General features: G+C 30.8%; 1 protein-coding gene across 1 annotated transcript in view; it reads right to left on the bottom strand.

The window, feature by feature from the left end:
* Positions 1 to 20483, bottom strand: part of LOC108906957 (acyl-CoA Delta(11) desaturase) — a 43689-nt gene that overhangs the window by 17148 nt on the left and 6058 nt on the right. The window contains exon 2 of the mRNA XM_018710406.2: positions 6380 to 6646. Coding sequence (XP_018565922.1) covers positions 6380 to 6644 — 265 coding nt within the window. The 5' untranslated portion in view covers positions 6645 to 6646. The remainder of the gene's footprint in view (positions 1 to 6379; positions 6647 to 20483) is intronic.

Here is a 20483-nt window from a genome sequence, read left to right as displayed (position 1 = left end):
TTTATTTATGACTTTTGAATTAAACATTTATAAACTGCGTTATTATTACCAGAACGTTTTGGCATCGCATCCTCTCATTCCTTACCACTGTCTAATAACTCACACGAAATCTGGAATCGGTAAGTTGAATAGTTTACAAGTTATGGCCTTATAAACAAATTAACTAATTATTAGTCTGGACGATCCCGAGCATCTTCCACAATCGCACTGATTTTTTTCATTCAAAATAATATATTTGACAGTCTCTAATTCCGTGTTTTTCAACGAATCTTGACGATTTTTTTTTAACTTAAAGCTCTTCATAAGCTTTCCGAATATTTAATAATATATAACTATATCATGCTCGTGTGTCGTATATTTCATTTTGCAACTAAAGCTAAAAAATAAAAAAAAATTCCAGGTTGCAAATTTGAAATTAAAAAAAAAATTATAGATTTCAATGTATTATTATGAAATCTACCATGAACAAAATTAGAGCGATTGTGGAAGCTCCTCGGACTCGTCCAGACTAATAATTAGTTAATTTGTTTATAAGGGCATAACTTGCAAACTATTCAACTTACCGATTTCAGATTTCGTGTGAGTTATTAGACAGTGACAAGAAATGAGAGAATGCGATGCCAAAACGTTCAGGTAATAATAACGCAGTTTATAAATGTTTAATTCAAAAGTTTTCTCGTGGAAATGAACGGAAAAAAGTTATAAGCGAAAAACCTGAATTTATGTAAAAATTATCCAATTAACCATCCTGTAAACAATCTTTCCCCCATTTTTATGATTGTGGAAACTAAAATGTTATTTTAAGTAATATTCTATCTATAGTGATAAAATCAGTTTGCTGAAACAAAAAGTCGCGTCCAACTCTATATTTCCTGGCCTAAAAAACTGTTGTTTTCCCGACGAGCTCATTCCTGAATAACAAACAATATTTGGGGTATTAAATTGTTTACGAGAGGGCATTCTTTGTAAATGACTTACAGTGCTAAGATTATTCGCAGTTTTCGAAGAAATTTTTGTTTATCCGCATCATATTCCCGACTTGACACCCACTACAAAATTAAAGTTGTCTATTAAAAGAGCGTAATTTATATAAAATTGGGAATATTAAAAAGAATACGATAAAAATTTGAATATTCATTCCAATGAAACCGTTTGAAGATTGTTTCAAAAATTGAGGACCTAGAAGTAAAACCAGATAAATCCATATAAACAGATAACGAGAAAATCACAAAATTCTGCCAGTTCCAGAAGAATAGAGTAATAACCCAAAGTTTTTTATATGATTTTGATTAGTAATTTGTTAACAATTTGCAAAGTTCCATCTTTTAATTTTAATATTAATTATAAAATACGTATGGATGATTCGTTTCTTTATGACATTCACTTTTTTTTATTGTTTTCGATAATTTAAATCACAAAAATATACCTATATAGTTTAAACTGTATATTTTTAGCAACAACACTAAACTAAACCTAATTAAAACTGTTTTAACATTCATTTTTAATTCTATTATCGATATTTTTGTGATATCCGGATGATCTTGATGCTCTACTCTGCCAGCGCATTATTTGTTTTTTTACTGGAACAAATTATATGCCATTATCTTAAAAAATTTAAAAAGTTGGTTTACATTTAGAGGCCTGAATTTTACAATCATCTTGAGCAGTGGAATAATGCAGGCCCGGATCCAGAGACTGGTTTTGGGGGTGGCGCAAAGCACTTCTTTATCATTATTATTGTTATTATTATTATTATTATTATTATTATTATTATTATTATTATTGTTATTGTTAAAAATGTCATAGATTTTTTAGTGGTCGTAATGAGAAAAAAAAAAGAATTTTCAAACGTTAAGTAAGTTTCTAGTTTCAAGATCCTTAAACAAAAACATTTTTTCAGCTACGGTTATTGAGCAATCAAAAAAAAATACATACCTCGAAAAAAAATTCAGTAGAAACAGGAGGGGAGTAGGAAACAGGATTTATTCAGCTTTAATTTGATTTTTGAAAGGTCTCCGATATCGATGGATTAATAAAAAATGAGGTAGATAATTTCTCACGATACACAGCTAACGTTTCGAAAAACTTATTATCAACACACTTTTTTCCTGATTTAAGAAATCATGTGATAATGTTGATTTTATAAGCTGTGATTTTATACAGGGTGGTCACTTTTAAGATGTACCTCTATACCATTAGTATCTCCTGAACTAGAAGATATACAGGATTGGTTAAATTACAATTACTTTATTAAATTGGAGGTAATTTGTACGGTTCCTGAAATAGGCTGAAAAAACTGAAAATTGGCTATTTTTATTTCTTCCATAATATATTTTTTATTATTGGAAGTATGTATGTATACAAAAGACGATATACTGCAAGATTAAAACAATTTCCAGGTCTCCTAGATCCTTTTATGTCTTCATAATCATACTGGACGCTATATTGGATTTTGCACCACCCCATAAAGCTATAAATTTCGAGTTCAACGATGTTATTAAGAGCCAAAAACGCATATTTCATTATTTACCCAGAACTCAAAATTTGTTTTGTTCATAACTTTTTTCCCTTGCTAGAAGACATCACAGAAATTTAAACATTATTTAAAAGAGAAACAATATCATAAAAAATTATGTACTNGAACGACTTATGTTGGTAGGCCCTAACCACCATTCAGTGCAGGAATGAGGGAAACCTGGAAAACCTCATTAATTAAGGGGGTGGTCAAATGCCAACCGGTGTAAATCTCTCACATTGACCCAAGCCAACATTCTTCCACCCTACCATACCTGCGCAGAGGGTGCCAATCCTCCGTACAAGCATAGCTAATCTACGGTCTACCGGCCGCGGGAATCGAACCCGAGCAGAAATTTGCACACGATTAAAGGACTGACGCCTTAAACCGTGCGGCTATCGACCGATACGTACAAAAACACACAAAAAAACAGCACAAAAAAGTAGTACAAAAGGGATATTAAAAAAAAAAAGGTCTCCTTATTAAGGATAATCTACAAACATACCGATTGAACTTGTGCCTAAATTTTGTTTGCATACGTTCAGACAGGGCCAAATTCCTATTCCCCGAAAAGATTGAATAAAAGTAGTTTGGATTATACAGGATCGATATTCGAAAAAATTTTTTTACAATTGTTTGCATAGAGTCCAGCGGCGTGCGTTTTCCAGTTTTTCAATTCTAACTCAAACTTATATTTTTTTTAATCAAAACATCTTATAAATTTTCCAATTTTTGAAATTTGCAACCGTCAGTTTTGTAAAATCTACAAATGATGTATTATTAGTATTGTATTTTTTTGGCATTCAACTTTTTTTAACATAATTAAGTGTTCTATGGATGTATTTGATATATCGATGAAAAAAAATTAATTGTATCATCATTTATATTTGTATCATACATCTTGAAAGGAAAAATACAGCAGCAATCTAATAAAAAATAAAATTTTGTGCTTAGCAGACAGAAAGTCGTCTTCTACGTTAAAAAACTGTGTAAAAAGCCTAATTACAGAAATAATTTTTTTTCAGAAACAAAAGTTATTATAGAATATCATAGAAAAGTATCAAAATTAAAAAACGCTCTGTATCTCTTAAACGAATCGTATCGCAATGACATTATTATATTCGAAAAGCTCATAAAAAACATTGGCATAAGTCCTACTAAGGACTAAAGAAAATAGGGCTTTGGAAAAGCTGTGGAAAATTTTTCGTTTTGGTCAACGTTTTTCTGGTGAATACATTAAAGCTTATTGCAAAGAAAAAAGTGAAAGTATTAATTTTTTTAAAGGGCATAAGTCCCTGGTGAGGACTATATGCTAAAAATTTTTTGAAAAGTTGTAGGAAAATTTATGAAAATTGTCTCGCTTATGCCATTTTGCATGCACGTAGGAAACTACATTATAAAGTCATATAAATGTAGGCATAAGTCCACATTGGATTTTCATGTTGTAAATTATTTTGAATTTTAATACGAGTCAGGTCGACAAAGTAGAAAAAAAATAGAAAATTGCCACAATTTTCTAGTTTGTGCCGTTTCGTACACGAGTAGAAAATATTATTAAAAGCCATTTTCAAGAGTGGCATGAATGCCACAAGGTACCGTCGTATGTAAAAATTTTTAAAATGTTAATTTCATCGCCTGTGCAATTTTCGAAATAATTATACTTACTTGCATTTAACGTATTTTTAATTTTATAAATATAAGTAATTCATGTATTTAATGAAAGTTAATAATAAACTATTTCGGCATAAGTCCCCACACATTAGAAATGATTTTTAATAATTTTTTGAATCATGATCAGAAAAAGATAAATTATATAATATTGCCACAAATTTCTCGTTTGTGCCTATTTGTAAATGAGTATTTTATCACAATAGACCATACGTATTTATGAACAATATATTTAAATTTTAAAAATTAATATAATTTGAATTAACCGCTACAGTGCAAGGATGATCTACTTGAATTGAGCCGACTAAGGTAGAAGAAGAAGAAAAATGAGATAGAATTAAGCTAGAATACATAGAGGAGAAACTGATTTATAACTGATTTAATATCATGAATATTGAATTTAGTTTTTTTGTTTTTCGTATTTTGTACCTTAATTACTTAATTTGTACTTTTACACATTTTATTTTTATATTAAAAGATTTATTTAATAGTAATTGAATTGAAAAACCGCTGTCAACTCAATTGTCAGAATGCTTCCTCAAAGACTTTGAATTACTAATTTTTAGTTATAATTAACACAAAGAATAACAGTTAAAATAATACAAATTTTTATTAACTTAAAATTAAAACATATCAAAAATATAAATTTCTTCGGTTTTATAATTTTTCACGTAGAATTATCGTAATAAAAAATAACCTATCGAAAAATCAAACTAAACCCAATACAAAGCCTCCTCTTTTCATGTATTTTTTTTTATTTTAAATTTTTTATTCCCTTTTATAGTTAGAAATATATCTTCTTTATATAGATTCTTCTCCGACACTTGCATTATTTATGATACATTTTTTAAATTAATTTAAGTATATCGAAAATTGCGCAGGCGAGGAAATAACCGCAATTTGTAATTTTTGACAACTTTTTAAAAAATTTTACATACGACGGTACCTTGTGGCATTCACGCCACTCTTGAAAGTGGCTTTTAATAATATTTTCTACTCGTGTACGAAACGGCATAAACGAGAAAATTGTGGCAATTTTCTATTATTTTTCTACTTTGTCGCCCTGACTCGTATTAAAATTCAAATTAATTTGCAACATGAAAATCCAATGTGGACTTATGCCTACATTTATATGACTTTATAATGTAGTTTCCTACGTGCATGCAAAATGGCATAAGCGAGAAAGACGTACAAATTTTCATGAATTTTCCTATAACTTTGGGACTTATGCCTTCATATTGGACCCATAGAGGAGTGATGCCTACTTGGCACAGTACATTATTTATAGTATCATAAATTTTCAACGGCATAAATGAGAAAGTTATAGAATGAAAATAAAAATTTTTCGCAGCTTTTCCAAAGCCCTATTTTCTTTAGTCTTTAGTAGGACTTATGCCAATGTTTTTTATGAGTTTTTCGAATATAATAATGTCATATTTCTAATTGGCATTAATGAGAAATTGGTAGACAAATACATGTTTTTCACATTTTCTTACAAAGTTTTCCATTTTTAGGTCCCTTGCGACACTTATGCCAACAAAAATTTATGATAAAATAGTTCTCTTCAACTTACGAACATGGCATAAGTGAGAAATACGACGCTGTACACATAATTTTTTTGAAAAGGAAAATTGAATTTTCACAAAGATGTCTCACAGTCCATCTTTTAAATTTAGTTGATTGTACTTGTCTCTCGGTTACCTTTCAGTACTTCAGAGGCATAAACGAGAAAGGCGTCGTCGAACTTCAGTCTAATATCTCCCGGTCTATTACATATTTTTCAAATTCATAATTTGATTAAAAGCTCCTGTTTTAAGAGATTCATAATTACTAACATTCGAGCTAAAATTTAAGCACAACACTATATTCGTATTACAAAATCGATACAATTTACTAAATGTTTCACAGTAATAGTTGTTTACATTTTTTCCGTAGGACAAGTCTGCCGCGTGTACACGTGGTATGTGTAGCGTTAGATTAAGCGCTGTTGTCACGTTGTGATGAAACTCCCCAATATTAATACTCGCTGTATTTTGAAAACTGTAAATCTTACGCCCCTGTAATATATACAATTTATTTGTTCACTTATGATTACTCTATCTCATGCTGAAGTAATGGCAGTCAAACTTCTTACAAACAAACAGTTTAGAAACAATGAAAACAAACTTGTTAATCTACTATTAAATCAAGTCTTACCAAATACAGTCGTGTAAAACTTTGCCGACACCAAACACAAGATAAACCCATACAGGCACCCCAAGTGAAGAAAAAGTTGCGCTATGGTGTCGGGCCATCGTATCCTCGGCACGAATTCCTCTGTTTCTGGCTGGTTATTGGCAGCATCCATTTTAGATTCGTTACTCTTGGTTAAAATTCGATGGTTGGTGGTGGTCCCAGGATTCCTTTCGGCGGCTGCAGATGGAATCATATTGCCGACCAACTCATCACTGCTCTCAGTCATCACTGAAACAATATTATAATATCAGCAATGCAGTGACTCACGTACATTTATCAAAGTATGGATTTTAAACAAATCGTAATTAACATTAAAAGCGATAGAACACTTGCAAACAATAAATAAAGATTACGAAACCATTTGGGATGCCACACAGGTGTAAATAAGCCTTATCATGATGATAGTGTGTTTTGTTAATTAATAGAGTATAGAACAATTTTTATTTTTTTTTAATTGGTTGTTAATATGTTCGACAAAACAATACTTACATTACTTACAGTAATGATGGGCAGTCGAGTAACCTGTCATGACTGCTTACACGTGCATTAGTCATGACTAATAGCTAATAGATTACAGATTAGTCATTAGTTGTGGATCGTCAGATTGATAATGGCTGGTTGTAATTAGACTAAGAATCGATTTATTGATAGTAACGACTGAAATAAACGTGTCAGTTATTATTAATAAATAAACCAATCCTTTACAACTAAACAACTAAACAAATAATTCTTAGTTAGTAATTACTAATCGGGTACCCCAATATTCATGTAAGATTTGAATTTTCCGCCATTTGTGTGGTAAGGTGTTGCCAATGAAAAAAAAAAGACAGCGTGACAGTTCAGGGTTATTAAATTTGAGCGCTGCTACACGAAAGAACAGCTCGTTATTGTTGAGCAATGTTTTAAAAATAATTAATATTTGACAAAATATGGTCGGGTGTGCTTCCATAATTAGCTCAGTAGAATTTCAGTAAAACTCACTAAAATTTTTGTTGAGAGGTTAGCGGCCTTGCTATAGAGAAAGTGCGAAACTAGTGATTGCTCCGAAAATTCGAAATTTGTTAACTAACAACTTTACTGAGGGACCGCACACCAACAGCTGATACAAAATACAGTGTGTTCATTCTTCACCAGGTTTGTTCACTGATTTATCTGGCACCTCCTCTTAACAAAAATATTTAATGAGTTTTACTGAAATTCTACTGAAGCTAGTTACAGAGCGGACCCCGGAATAGTAATTTAACTTCATCAATTGTGGAGATTTTTTGAAAAATTCTGGGAGATTGGATCAATCATCGAAGCAGTTCGTGAGTGTTTCTGACAGTCCAGAAACATCCATTCGGCACCGTGGACAAGAATTGGAGATTTCGCCTAAAAATGAGCATCAGTGCGAGGTTGTCACATTTCGTGCCCGAATATAATATCAAAGTCACTCACTGTTTTTATGCTAAATTGGACCAATAAGCAATCAAAGGAAATGACTTAAATACGATCGCATATGTCACCTACAGAATGACGCAATTTATTCGCATATCTTGAGAAACGAAACAATTTTTCCTCTCAAAAATAAGTAACAATGTCCATTAATTTGAGTTGCACACTAACGATAATTTGCATTTAATTGAAAAGCTATTAACAGAGAACAAAAGGTATGTAAGTATTAAACAAATGGGAAATTGATTACCAACTGAATACAGAGTGGCCAAATGAAAACGAAACAGAGCCATTTTCAGGAACTTCGTCAAGATTGTAGAAAAATGCTCAGACCCGTCGATTTTAGATTAAAGAGGGACATTCTTTGCTGGTATTTTTTACTTCGCCACTTTCACCCCCAAGCAAGGGTAAGCTTCACCCCAAAATATTTAAATGGCATTGGGGGTTGAGTAATATTTATTTTGAAAGCTCTTACAATTCTCTTTGCAACAGACTTTAAATTTTATAATTCCGCCCAATACTTATTAAGAATTTTGATTTTAAAGTTGAAACTTATGTACAAACAATTAGTAACGGTAAAAATATCAGTCTTTCGAGTTAAGTACGCCAATGGTATAAATTTAGTATTTCTTGCGTTACATTGGTTTTTGGCGATTTGTTATCACTTTCGTAAAAAAACACAATTGTAGAAAACAGAAATGAATGCTATACACACAATGAACGTAAAATTAGTGGTTTTCAAACTATTTTCTAGTATTATTTGGAAGCGTTGGTTGGTAGTTTACTTGTGTTTTTGAAAATTAAACACTATGGTTTATTCCATTGCGGAAAGGGTAGATATCATTTCGCTTTACTTTATGAACAATAAATGTGCGAATAGAACAGCTCAGTTATTTAATGAACAACATCAAATCGACATGTCAGGAGGAAGGATGTCCTAGAGTTAGTAAAAAAATTTCAAGACAGGGAACGTAGCCAATAAAAAAACGAGAAATAGTTAAAGAAGCTAGTGAAGTTGCAGTTTTGGGAGAAGTTCATCTTGATCCTACATTAAGTACGAGGCAGCTGGCATCTGTGTCTGGGATCAATCGAACTAGCATACAAACCATTTTGAAGAAGAATAAATTCCATCCATATAAAATACATTTAGTCCAGGAACATCATGAGGATGATTATGACCGCGTTTGCAATTTCGCGAAATAATGAGTGAGCGAGCAGGGAACGATCCGCAGTTCCTATTTAACATCTGTTTTTCTGATGAATGCAGTTTTTTCTTGAACGGGACGGTAAATCGTCACAATTGCCGCTATTGGCCGATTCAAACCCAAGAGTTTTTAACCAAATCTTTATTCTTGTATGGAAGCGGGCGGTCATCAGTTTGAACATTTAATCAATTAAGTAGTAAGTAAGCCACTAAACATTTAAATTTTAAAATGTAAATTTTTTTCAAAGTATTGGGCGGAATTATAAAATTTAAAGTCTGTTGTAAAGAGAATTGTAAGAGCTTTCAAAAGAAATATTACTCAACCGCCAATGCCATTTTAATATTTTGGGGTGATGCTTACCCTTGCTTGGCGGTGAAAGTGGCGGAGTCAAAAATACCAACAAAGAATGTCCCCCTTTAATCTAAAATCGACGGGTCTGAGCGTTTTTCTACAACCTTGACGCAGTTCCTGAAAATGGCTCTGTTTCGTTTTCATTTCGCCACCCTGTATATCGAATTATTATCAAGAACCCTGAAGAATATTTCTGTAAATAACGATAATCGTGAAAAATAATCAAGTAAGCGGTCTAGTTCAATTACAGTAGGTTTGTTCTGCGACTTAAGTTCTATAACACCGTACAAGATATTACTATTATTTCTAGTACTTTTATCTTGTATTTATAAGAGGATACTTGTACAGAAACACAGAATACTAATTTGCTGTCTTATAATCTTATAAAATATAAATAAATCTGAACAACCGATTATCTGGACATTATTGGCTTATCGTCTGATTTAGTTAGAGATACGCACACATCCACTTGAAGATTATAACGGCTTGCTGATTTAAAACATGTGTTTATTACGTATTGTTTTTATTACCAGATTTATATTAATTGAGCCAATCGGCCACTAATTTAACGACCAGCTTAAATTGATTTATTTATTTCAAGCGCCAGACAATAACAATTCACATCGAACTATTAACTATTTCGTAATCATATAAGTACTCTAACAAGGCCACTCCTTTCCTCTAATCGTAGAGAATTTTATAGTTTATTATAAATATTGCAGACAGGAGTAGAATTAAACTAGAAATTAAAGAAGTTATATGAATATGAGATTAAAAATTCTGAAATGGTGCCTAAAAAAATATGAGACATGATAAATTGACACTAGAGAAGCTCCTGTCTTCAAAATATACAATGAATGGATGGATTTTTAAAAAGTGTGTCCGAAAATATTTGTAACTGAATTAATTTACACCGCGAATTATACATCGACAAAAACGTTTGGAAATTGGTTTGAAAAAAAAAATGGAGATCATTAATTACGAATATTGCATTACAAGTCTTAGTTCAGAGTATTAAATCTTCAGAAAAAATTAGATATTGCTAAATAAATAATATAAAAATTAATTATTTTAAGTTAATTTCTCAACAAATGGAGGTACATAACTGCAAAAACTGAAACTACCCGTTTGACCATCTTTCATTTCAATAGTAGCGAATTAATCCAAAAATTCAAATTATTAATAAAAAACGCGCCTTTGCACTGCAAAAACACTTCAGTCAAATTCACTCAATTTTACTCAATAATGTATCAATTTCTATCCACATCCAATTGAGAGAAATTTTCACTCTCTTGATATGAGTACAACTAAAATTTTATAGGTGAAACTCTTGCCACAGAAGTGAGTGAATGTTACTCAAATTCAAGTTACTGCTAACTATCAAGTGAGTGACTTTTGACTGTATTCTGAGTATTCAAAACCAAGTAAGAGTTGACTTTTCTCTAAAATGATTTAAATTTAATATTATTGAGTAATTTTGTACTACTTTATATTCTCTTTAAATTTTAATTTAAATATAATTGTATTAAAGTCATTAAACTACCAAGCTGCCACAGTGGTTTCTACACAGATCTGTTTTAGAGACAATATTTTAGGCCTCGATTAAAGTAATTGGTTAACTGATCGGACGAATAGATTACCATAATCTATATTGTACGTTACGGATACGTTAGTAAGTATTGGTAACAATCTAACTACCTTTTTACTTAACCAAATATTAATCGAGACTCAATATATTATTGTTTTTAATTGTTGTAATTAAACCACTGCATTTAAACATAATTTTCACCAAAATAACCGGATTAGCAGACACTTGTCCAGCACTACACGCCATACACCACGACACTAAATTACCTAATGGAGACGATGGGAATAGACAAAGACAACGCACGACAACCATAGAATGGGGTAGGATAACTCAATAATGAGGACATTTATTCCGATTTAGCTACAAGTGTACCAATTACGAATTTATCTGCAGAATCTTTTTAAAGAATATTTTAGTGAAAGTCTCAGTTTTAGTTGAAATATTATCACAGACGAGTAAAATTATCAAAATGCTCAATATTGAGTGAAAATGTACTCAATAATTTCATTCAATGAATTCACTCCATACCTTGGTTTTTAATCTTTTAACCGTAAATAGTACATTCTGTGACAAAATTCTAGAAACAAAAAATTGCCAAATAACATTTTTTGACAGTTGAAAGTCCTCCAATCACTTCTATTCCGACGCCACTGGCGGATCAAATTGTACTTGGACTACTATCAGCCAAGAAAGACTAATCCGGAAAGAAATTGCATTTGTCAAATTACGATATACATACATCAAATTTTCATAAAAAAAGTCTAATATTTTCACGTTTTGCAGGTATAGATTTGAAAAATTTTCCAGGTTCCACAACTGTAAATTCTGTCAGTTTCTATTCTTCAATGACCACCATCACCTAAAATTTTTGTCGCCAAATGAGAAGCAGTTTTATTTATGGATTTACAAAAAAAAATGTCTTCTGACAACTTTCACTCAACTGAATATCAAATAAGGGTAACCTAGATTTACTGCGGAATTTTTTGTTTAGGAGAAAATTGTATTTTAATTGAGGAGCAAGCATGCAAATCCAGATAAATCCATAGAAAGTGACTCCGAAATAAGCTCAAAAAACTTGTAACTCATAATCCGCTAACAAATCTAAAAAACTTTCTATGGTAATTATTTAGTATTCATAATAACATAAATACGGCATATCGATAGAAAAACGCTTACCGTTATTTTTTTTAAAACATTTAAGTTTGGATTTATCTGGTTTTGCTTGAAAATATTGTTTTTCTTGTACTTACTTAAAAAGTTATGGTGGGAGCGGAGGTGTTCAGAATCGTTTTTAGGTTTGTGTTAAAATGCTAAATAATTGTTAATCCCCCACCTAGGCATCCTACCAAAACAGGAGACACAATAACAACAAAACACTTTTTAATAATATATTAACAAACCAATAATAAATTTTACAAGAATAATAACAAATTATTATGAAAATTTTCTAAGCTAATATAAAAATGTAGCCCTACAAAACACGTTACATGTGTAGCAAGACCTCCTCCTCAAGACAAATACAAGCTTCCTCGCCATCTTCATAATGCTTCTCTACCACTCTGGCTTGCCTGTCACCTGCATTCTACAGAATATTCGTATACCAACTCAAGTCTTCGTTTTGTTCCCAATTTTGCCCGAACTATAGCGCCATGAGATTTCTAATAGAAACCTTTTCGAATGCACTGCACAACGACAATCACATTCAAACACAACAGCTAGAAACTCAAATGACAGTCTGACTAACAACACGTTAATTTCTTAGCATCTGTTTAGTGTTTAGAGAATTACACAGCTATTAAGTATCAAAACAACAGAAAACTTCTTTGGAGTTATTGTTCCAAAGTATTTCTCAAGTAGCAGGCAAGAATATGAATAAAGATTTAACTTGGTTTGCTTGAAAGTTGGATTTATCCAGTTTTTGTGGATTTATCTACATTTGCTTGAAACGGTTTTATTTTTATAAGTACACGCATATGCGATTGCAACTTCCGACAATAGCACATGATTTCAACATATTCTGTAAAAATATTGAAGCACATCGCAGTCATTGATTATATTTATTCTTTTTTTTTAATTATCCAATAAATATTTATTTTAAAATTTAAAGTCTTAGTTCAATTTTTACTTAGTGGAATATTTATTTTGTTAATCGTAGTATTACCTATTAAATATATTATATAATCAGTAAAAAATGTGTTTAAGTGTGGGGGTACCTCAAAAAAATCGAAATGTTGGCGGGGTTCCGCAAGTCGTAAAAGTTTGAAGACGGCTGATTTAAAGTATGGCCAAAAATGTCTATATTTTTATGTATATCTGTAAGAATAATATTCGATTTTCACAACTTGCGATTGTATGATCCTGAATTTAAACTAATTTAACGACAGTTAACCGACAAACATAGAACGCATGCAGTAAAAAAATCCTAGAATCGAAATGCCCTAAAAGTAACAAATTTACTTTTCACTAGTTGCACAAAACCGATTACAATTAGAATTTTTAAAAATTCTGTAAAACTCATAGAAATTCCGTGATATTTCCAGATCTATAAAATTCCCTGTTAAAAATCGTTTCCAGTAAACTCGTCACTCATGTGTTTTTGTTTGTTTTGGCGAGAGGAATCATCCACGAACATTTGTCGCAGTATCGCTGTTACACCTTATATACCGGACTACATTTCCACCGACTAAATTTCCACTAACCGCTAAATGTTGGTTACTTTTACGATGTACACTGACGTAACTTCCCATTGTGAAGGCGTTGCGCAAACTTTAAAGGTGGTTTGGGTCAGCAAACCGTGATTCCTACATGTTCCAAATAACTGTTGAGATTATATGTGGTAGGAATGTTTTGTTATTTTTCTGGTTTATCTAGAAGCACGTTCATGTCACATATTAATGTAGTGTCATTTAATTTTAATTTGATAGTTATTAATTCGGAAGCATTTCAGTGATGCCTATCAGCGATGAATAAGCAATTTATGAAATATTTGGAAAACATTCGATAAGGAATTACATTCTGTTATCTGTATTCTATTCTAGGAATGTTTGGAATGGACGTTTATCGATTATTTTTTAAAGCATATACAAACGAATGGTAAAAGTTTTGCATACTGATGAGGCTAGTGCACATTCCCGAAATGGTAATCGGAATCGTATACATGTATACCTACAACTACAAAATAATTTGCGTTTTCATTTTATGGTATATTGACGCCCACTCTATATAAACTCTAACATACAATGAACTAAATGCTTGCTCCAACGATGAATCATTCATTAACCAGGAAAATGTGTTTGCAGCTTGGTTACTGCCCATAAACAAGGGAGGTTTCCTGCAGGTATATCACTTAAACAGAATCGATTTGAAGTCGCTTCGATAATTAAGCATATTATTGTGTCGGTCGTTAATAAGTTTTGTAGGCTTTCGTCATAAAATTGCGACATTCGCGGTTGATTGATGATAGCACGAATTGTTTCAAACGCCTAATAATTAACGTTATGTTTGGGTAACCTACATTGACACGAATATACACTTGTCGTATCGCTATCGATGTCGTTCGTGCAGACGGTATTCCTTTCACCTTTCCAAACCAGTTTGTGGAATTCATTGACATTTCGAAGCAAGCCTAGCAATGTAAACAGAAACATGTGCTTAATCCTCATGACCTAAGAGCAGAATCCACATTATTTTTGCTGTTTATGTCTATGCATTTTTTTCGTGTGTACAGATTTTTTTTCGGAAACTTTGTTTCTTAATTGTCAAAAAGTTAATTCACTTTTTTGTTGTAGAATAACCTTGGGCCATTTGTCATTTTTATTAACGACTTTTGTCAAATAGTTGATAAGCTATTATTTGTTGATATGTCTGATGGTACAGAAGTATTTAATCAATTTGCAGACTTGGTGTTCTAGAAGCAAAAGCTTTAATAAATCCAAATGTAAAATTGTTCCTTAACACCAGCAAAAGGTTACCTACTATTTCCGAATATTGCATTTTCCCGCTATGAAATCGTTAAAGACCTTGGTGTAATTTTTTATTAGGTCTCGGCAAAATCATATGGCTTCATTATAGGCTATTAATTATATCCAAAAAACGGGGTGAAAAGGAACTATGACGTTGAAGCCATTTTATTGCATGAATCGTTCAAAGAGTCATTTTAGATTAAAAAAACCGCGGAGTGCTATTAAATTGGGGGGTTGAAATTAGAGTTAAAGGTGAAAATGCACCCCTTTCAGTTTTTTAATTGTAGCTCGAAATCGAAGCAAAATTTCACTATAGTTCATAGGAAAAATTATTTAAAAAATTGAATTTCCCATCGAAATCGCTTATTTAAAAAATTTAAAAGGAAAATTTTATGCAAAAAATTGTTAATAAACAATATGAAAAAAAAGCAAAAAATTCGATTTTTGTTTTACTTTTTGCCTCTAGTTTTTTTTTGAGTAAAGATAGGTATAGGCAATGCTTCATAGACAAAAAAGTAGATAAAATTTCCTTCAAAATAAGAGGTTGCAAAGTATTTTTGGATGAAAATTGACTGATATATGGCCGCTGAAACTCACGATCAGCCAATTTTTCGATTTTCGTCGCGTTTACCCTTTACGTTTCAATTCTCATTTTTTGCAAAAAAGGAAGGAAAAAAGACGTTCAAGGATTTTCATCGTATGACGTAAGGGTCATTAAAAATAAAAAAACCGCGGGGTGCTATTAAATTAGAGGGATGAAATTGAAGATAGGGGTGAAAATGCACTTTTGCAGTTTTTTAAATATAGCACGAAAACGAAGCAAAATTTCGGTATAGTTCATAGGAAAGATTTAATAGAGAATTGAATTTTCCATGGAAATGGCTCATTTAAAAAATTAAAAAAAAAAATTTTATGCAAAAACAATTTAAAAAAAAAGCAAAAAATAAGTTTTTTTATTTTTTTTATTTTTTTAAATCTACTTTTTTAGTAAAAGTAGGCAAGAAAATTGCTGTACAAAAAAACTAGATGAGATTCCCTTCAAATTCACGGATTTTCAAAAGTTTTTGGACTAATATTGCCAGTCAAACTTAAAGTCAAACTTAAATATTTTTTAGATTTTCGTCGTTTTTAACATAATAATGATTATAATTCTTATTATTTTTACAACAAATTGGTTCTTAATAAAAAATTATTTCAAAAGTTTTATTTGTTAATAATAAATAAAGATTTTCACAACTTAGTCAAAAAAATATAAAAATCAAAAAATTTTATTTTTTGCTTTTTTTAAATTGTTTATTAACGATTTTTTGCATAAAATTTGTCTTTTAAATTTTTTAAATAAGCCATTTCGATGGTAAATTCAATTCTCTACAAACTTTTTCCTATGAACTATACCGAAATTTTGCTTCGTATTCGTGCTATATATTTAAAAAACTGCAAAAGTGTATTTTCATCCCTATCTTCAATTTCAACCCTCTAATGTAATAGCATCCCGCGGTTTTTTCATTTTTAATTACCCTTGGAACAAGTCATGTGATGAAAATCCTTGAACGTCTTCCTTTTTTGCAAAAAAATGAGATTTAAAACGTATTTTGATCCAAAAATACTTTACAACCTCATATTTTCAAGGATATTTTATCTACTTTTTTTCTATGAAGCAATGCCTATACCTATCTTTACTCCCAAATATACTAGAGACAAAAAAGCAAAAAAAAATCGAATTTGTTGCTTTTTTTCAAATTGTTTATTAACAATTTTTTGCCTAAAATTTTTTTAATAAGCCATTTCGATGGGAATTTCATTTCTCTAAATAATTTTTCCTATGAACTATAGTGAAATTTTGTTTCGTCTTCGAGCTATAATTAATGAACTGCATTTCCACCTCTATCTCCGATTTCCACCCTCTAATTTTATAGGACTCCTTTTTGAAAATTTTCCAGTGGCTTAGCAATTATATTAAAAATAGGGGTTATCAGAGCCCCTTAAAGACGCCTATAGTTGATCTTTTTTACAATAATTTGTAAAATCGATAGAGCTTTTTATTCGTACACTTCATACTATATATAAAACAAATGGCTTTCAGTTTAAAAAAAAATAAATGAAAATCAAAAAAAAAATGTTTTTTCAAGAGCTTATATCTCTAAAAGGAAGCTTTTGGAAAAAAGTGTATATTTCAAAATGATATTGTTTTGACGAGATCTATCGATGGTTAAAGTTCTAATCATAAAAAGTGAATCACCCTGTATATCGATTTTCGCAAAAATATTGTTTCATACAAAGTTGCAAAGTTGCTTTTACTTTTTTTAAACTCATTTCTTGGATACAAAAACGATACTTCGCAACCTAGATTCAAAAATAACTTTTAAGTAAATTATACTTCAGATATTTTCGTACACGACACTATAGGCACACGAAAAAAATATCATTCGATGTATCAAATAAATACTGGGTTATAGCTTAAGAGATTCGGTTTACATCTCTAATCTGTGGCGCCCAGTTACCTAATTTTTTATAAAGTATTTTCACGTTTTCGAGATCTGACATGTAGCTACTTATTTTCTCTAAGACTTTTAATTTATTCAAATAAACGACATAATAAAGATATACATTTAGTCGACGTAAATCACGCAATAGATAATACAAGTGTAAACAGAGAAACATTTGTTATCAGATATAATATAATGAATTCAGCTCATTTTATAGTGATTATATGAAATCTGAGAGAGGTTACTAACAAATAATTAGATTTTTAAATTGTTTCCGTGCTGCCTTTTTATTAAAATTCTTTTAACTCATTTCTTATTTATGTAAAGTTGATGATAATATAAATATATATTCAACCAACATATCGATAGAGTGGCGTTTACAACTACATATACAAATTCTCTTTTAAAATATAAACCACTGTACCTACGAACGTACATTAATTAATAATAACGCAATTATAACTTAATCTGTAACTCTTGTGATATATTCAACTGTTCATTTTTATCTTATTTGCAAGATGGGTCTTATCCTCCCAGAGGTTTTCCCCAGAATCAACTGCTGAACAGATTTAATTTTAATTCACTGGAAACTAGACGTAATATTATGTTGATTCGTTTTCTGTACAACATCTTAAATAACAATATTGATTGTCCTGAACTTTTAGAAAAAATAAATTTTTTGATACCTCGTGAGAATTCTAGACAGCAAGCTCTGTTTTACTGTGCTGCTCCTCGTACAAACATTTTAACAAAGTCTCCTATCTCATTGATGTGTGGGCTTTATAATAAAATTGCTTCTTACTGTGATATATATAGTGATGCATTAAAGAGTATATGTAGCTGGGTGGCTCGTTTAACGTGATTTTGTGTTGACATATTTTTTGTAAATTACATTTTGTTTGTATCATGTTGGAACGTTGTTATTTTTTTTTTNACGTTATTTTTTTTTGTTTTTTTGTAAATTTTTTTATCTATTAGTAGTACATTTATTTATATATATTTATTTATGTATGTATATAGGTGTAGGTACATGCATCACAAATTATTGTAATTATTGTACTATTGTCATGTTTTCTTATTCCTGTAATTGGGTTTCTTCCTGTTGGAATAATAGATTATTATTATTATTATAATGTTTAATATCAACTGTCCCAAAATTCACGCAAGATTTGAATTTCTGTACGAATAAACAACGCGTTTTAATTGTTAAGGAATATTTTTAAAATAATTAAGGTTTATTCACAGTTTTCGTACAAAATATGGTCGGAATCATCAATTGTGAAGAGATTAATCGAAAAATTCAGGGAGATTGGATCAATTAGTGATGTTAAATATTCTTGCTGTCCTTCAACAATTCGTTCAACACAAAACATGGTTCGTGAGAGTATTGCCGAGAGTTCTAGGCCATTCAATAGAACAAAAAAAAAGTCATATCTTGACAAACATGCTAACAGCATACCACCTATGCCATCATTTAAAAGACAGTCCGTAGATATACTCTGATGTGTTTTCGACTAGCAACTCTGATTAATTAATTTGTTATTAACATTTTAGTGCAAAAAACGCGTTTTTTAAGTTTTTTGCCTATAAAACCAAAATTACTAGAGCAATCTCGATTCCGTAAATGGAAAAGTTGTAGGAAATTAAATTTCGAAGAAAATGAGATCGATTAGAACCGAAGAAAATCCGGAAAAAACGGAAAACTCGTATTTTTTCAAAAATTCATAACTTTGTCATTTATGAAGAATAAGAGCTAAAATTTGGCACAAAAGTAGATAACGCAGACCCACAAAATAAAAAAAAGTATCGGATCTGGTATTCAGACCCATGCATTTCCATGTATTTTTTTCCGTTGAATTCGAATCTGCCTTCAGATTTGGCCCAACGGATCTCAGTTTTCGGAAAAATTTAAAAAACAGGTCAAAATTCACAAAAAACGTCATTTACGATCGAAAGTTATAAAAAATTAAATTATTCTACCAGCTCGCTAGACGTATGATTTTTCACACGAGATAGGAAAAAAATTAAATAACAAAAAAAGTTGTATTTTTGATGAGAAAAATTTCAAACTTACCAAAAAGCAGTGGCGTACCATATTTTTTTCTATTTTTATCAAGCTGGTATCTTGTTGTGACGCCACTGGAGAAAATAGATCAAATTAAATTATGTGAGAAAATGAGTATTATTATTACAAACAAAGTTGCCAAGTTTCAACAAAGTCTAAAAAGGGGTTTTCATTTTACGAATAAAAAATCGATTCTCATTTTAAAGTTGAACACTGTAAATCGAAAACGACGCATCTATACAAATTTTTAAGTTGTGAAAGTCCTGCTACAAAAAACGCGGACACCCTGTATTAATAAATACACATAAACATTAATAAATCTTTTGTTTACTTGTTTCATATGTGTTTCCGACTTATTTACTCATTGTTTCCGATTTGTTTCTCACTTCTTTATTCTTAAAAATACTACGTAGTTTTCCTGTTTCTTAATAGAATTACTCTACTTTAGTTGTCGTAAATGCAAGGTGTTAATGAACTTATTCAAAAATTTAAAGGGGTGAAAAAGGAACAAAAACTGAGTTAACGATATCACAAACTTGTATCGGAAGTTTAAGGTCATAGAGAAAAAAACTAATTAAAAATGTGTTTAAAACTGTTTTGGAACTGCTGAAATACATGTATTTTATGGCGGTGAGTACTTACAAAAAATTCTGTAACAGTTTTTACGAGTTGTAATACGATTCGAGAGAATGTGGCAATGTTGCAACGCGTGCGAGCGAATTGGATACATCGCGCTGAAGCTTGTGTGCAAGCAAATGGTGGATAAATCGAACATCTTCTATGAAAATCAGCAGTTCTCAAAAGGTGGCTTCTTGCAATGTTGAGGTAAGTCAGATTTTAAAATTACTCAACGCAAATCCGTGTATTCACCTCATTTTGGCATAACGGACATGTGGCAAAAATATTTGATAAGTTCAGTAACACCCTGTATACATTATATGTACATTTATTTTTGATTATATTACATAAGTCTA

Source organism: Anoplophora glabripennis, unplaced genomic scaffold (assembly GCF_000390285.2).
Source record: "Anoplophora glabripennis isolate ALB-LARVAE unplaced genomic scaffold, Agla_2.0 scaffold223, whole genome shotgun sequence".
In the NCBI taxonomy this organism is placed as follows: domain Eukaryota; kingdom Metazoa; phylum Arthropoda; class Insecta; order Coleoptera; family Cerambycidae; genus Anoplophora; species Anoplophora glabripennis.
This window is presented reverse-complemented; position numbering and strand designations above follow the sequence as displayed.